The sequence below is a fragment of the Nerophis lumbriciformis genome, linkage group LG15, assembly GCF_033978685.3.
Source record: "Nerophis lumbriciformis linkage group LG15, RoL_Nlum_v2.1, whole genome shotgun sequence".
Classification (NCBI taxonomy): domain Eukaryota; kingdom Metazoa; phylum Chordata; class Actinopteri; order Syngnathiformes; family Syngnathidae; genus Nerophis; species Nerophis lumbriciformis.
The window spans coordinates 29117501-29120000 of NC_084562.2; the positions used below are offsets into that span (position 1 = coordinate 29117501).

The 2500-nt window shown below is 28.2% G+C and overlaps 1 protein-coding gene across 1 annotated transcript in view; it reads left to right on the forward strand.

The window, feature by feature from the left end:
- Positions 1 to 2500, forward strand: part of LOC133615813 (uncharacterized) — an 89210-nt gene that overhangs the window by 74306 nt on the left and 12404 nt on the right. Inside the window, exon 7 of the mRNA XM_061974622.2 lies at positions 1471 to 1590. Within this exon, the coding sequence (XP_061830606.1) occupies positions 1471 to 1590 (120 nt within the window). The remainder of the gene's footprint in view (positions 1 to 1470; positions 1591 to 2500) is intronic.

Here is a 2500-nt window from a genome sequence, read left to right on the forward strand (position 1 = left end):
TGCTTTCAACACCATCATGATGTCATCAGTCTGCTTTCAACACCATCATGATGTCATAAGTCTGCTTTCAACACCATCATGATGTCATAAGTCTGCTTTCAATACCATCATGATGTCATAAGTCTGATTTCAACACCATCATGATGTCATAAATCTGCTTTCAACACAACACACACCATCATGATGTCATAAGTCTGCTTTCAATACCATCATGATGTCATAAGTCTGCTTTCAATACCATCATGATGTCATAAGTCTGCTTTCAACACCATCATGATGTCATTAGTCTGCTTTCAACGCCATCATGATGTCATAAGTCTGCTTTCAACTCCATCATGATGTCATCAGTCTGCTTTCAACACCATCATGATGTCATAAGTCTGCTTTCAATACCATCATGATGTCATAAGTCTGATTTCAACACCATCATGATGTCATAAATCTGCTTTCAACACCATCATGATGTCATCAGTCTGCTTTCAACACCATCATGATGTCATAAATCTGCTTTCAACACAACACACACCATCATGATGTCATCGTAGTTATTATGACTGAGGTGTGAGTGACACATTAGGCAAAAAGTCAGTGGTGTCCCAATCCAATATTGATATCAGATATCAGTCTAATATCAGCTTGAATGTAAATGTGTGATATCATGTGCGATACAAGCAGTCCTGCAGAGTGTTTACTTGTGTGTGATATCATGTGCGATACAAGCAGTCCTGCAGAGTGTTTATTTGTGTGTGATATCATGTGCGATACAAGCAGGCCTGCAGAGTGTTTACTTGTGTGTGATATCATGTGCGATACAAGCAGTCCTGCAGAGTGTTTACTTGTGTGTGATATCATGTGCGATACAAGCAGAGTGTTTACTTGTGTGTGATATCATGTGCGATACAAGCAGAGTGTTTACTTGTGTGTGATATCATGTGCGATACAAGCAGAGTGTTTACTTGTGTGTGATATCATGTGCGATACAAGCAGAGTGTTTCCTTGTACAAAGATGACAGACAGTTAACATCTAAATGTCCTCCAATAAACACACACGTTCTTCTATTTGACTAAAGTCATTTACAAAAGGTAAACATGCTAGGCTATAGGCTACTAGGAGCTAGCAGCTACACAACAGCTAAGCACACAATAGCACACAAGCTAGACATGTGTAATAATCATTGAACAATAAAACACTAGTCAATATAAAGTTGACAAGTATCAATGTAGATCTCTTACAATAATATCTGTTAAATTATATATATATATATATATATATATATATATATATATATATATATATATATATATATATATATAATATATATATATATATATATATATATATATATTATATTTATATATCTGACCAGACCTATGGCTACACGTATAAAACATGTCCTCTCTGTCAAATGTTTGAAGTCTGAATGAAGGACATGAAGACGACTTGCTGATGGATCCAGTCTTTGTGTCCAGGTCCAGTTCAAGCTGCAGGAGCTTCCTGCCATCAGGACCAGCAGGACTCTCTGAGGGTTCTTCAGTATGTGGAGAACCAACTGGCTCACTTCAGTCCTGCCAGGTCCAGCAGCCATCAGTGTGAGTTCTTTAAAGACATTCTTACACACTGCATGGTCAAATAGCATTCATGTTCTTACGAGAATAATAATAATGATTATTACTATTATTTTATTATTTCTATAATTATGATTACTATCATAATTGTTAATATTACTATGATTTTTATCATTATTATTATTTTTACTATTATTATTATTATTAGTACTATAAATATTAGTTTTATTTTGTTATGACTATAATTATTATTTCATTATTACTACTATAATTATTATTACTATTCTTACTACTATAATTATTATTACTATTATTGTTTTACTATAATTATTAAATCTACAATAATAATTATTATTACTATAATTTTTTTATACTGTAATTACTATAGTTATTATTATTACTATAATTATTATTATTATTACTATAATTATTATGTTATTATTACTATAATTATTATTATTACTACTGCTATAATAATAATTATTAATATTACTATAATAAAAATATTATTATTACTATAATAATTCATATTATTATTCGTATTACTATAATTATTATTTTTACTATAATTACTATAAATGTTATTACAATAATTATTATTATTATCATAATAATAGTTCATATTACTATGATTGTTATAATTATTATTATTTTTACTGTAATTATTATTTTTAGTAGTAGTAGTAGTAGTACTATAATTATTGTTGTTATTTTGTTATGACTATAATAATTATTTTATTATTACTACTATAATTATTATTACTATTGTTACTATAATTATTAATATTACTATTATTTTTTACTATAATTATTAATACTACAATAATTATTATTATTACTATTATTTTTTTATTGTAATTACTATAGTTATTATTATTACTATAATAATAATTATTATTATTACTATAACTATTATTATTATTTTATTATTACT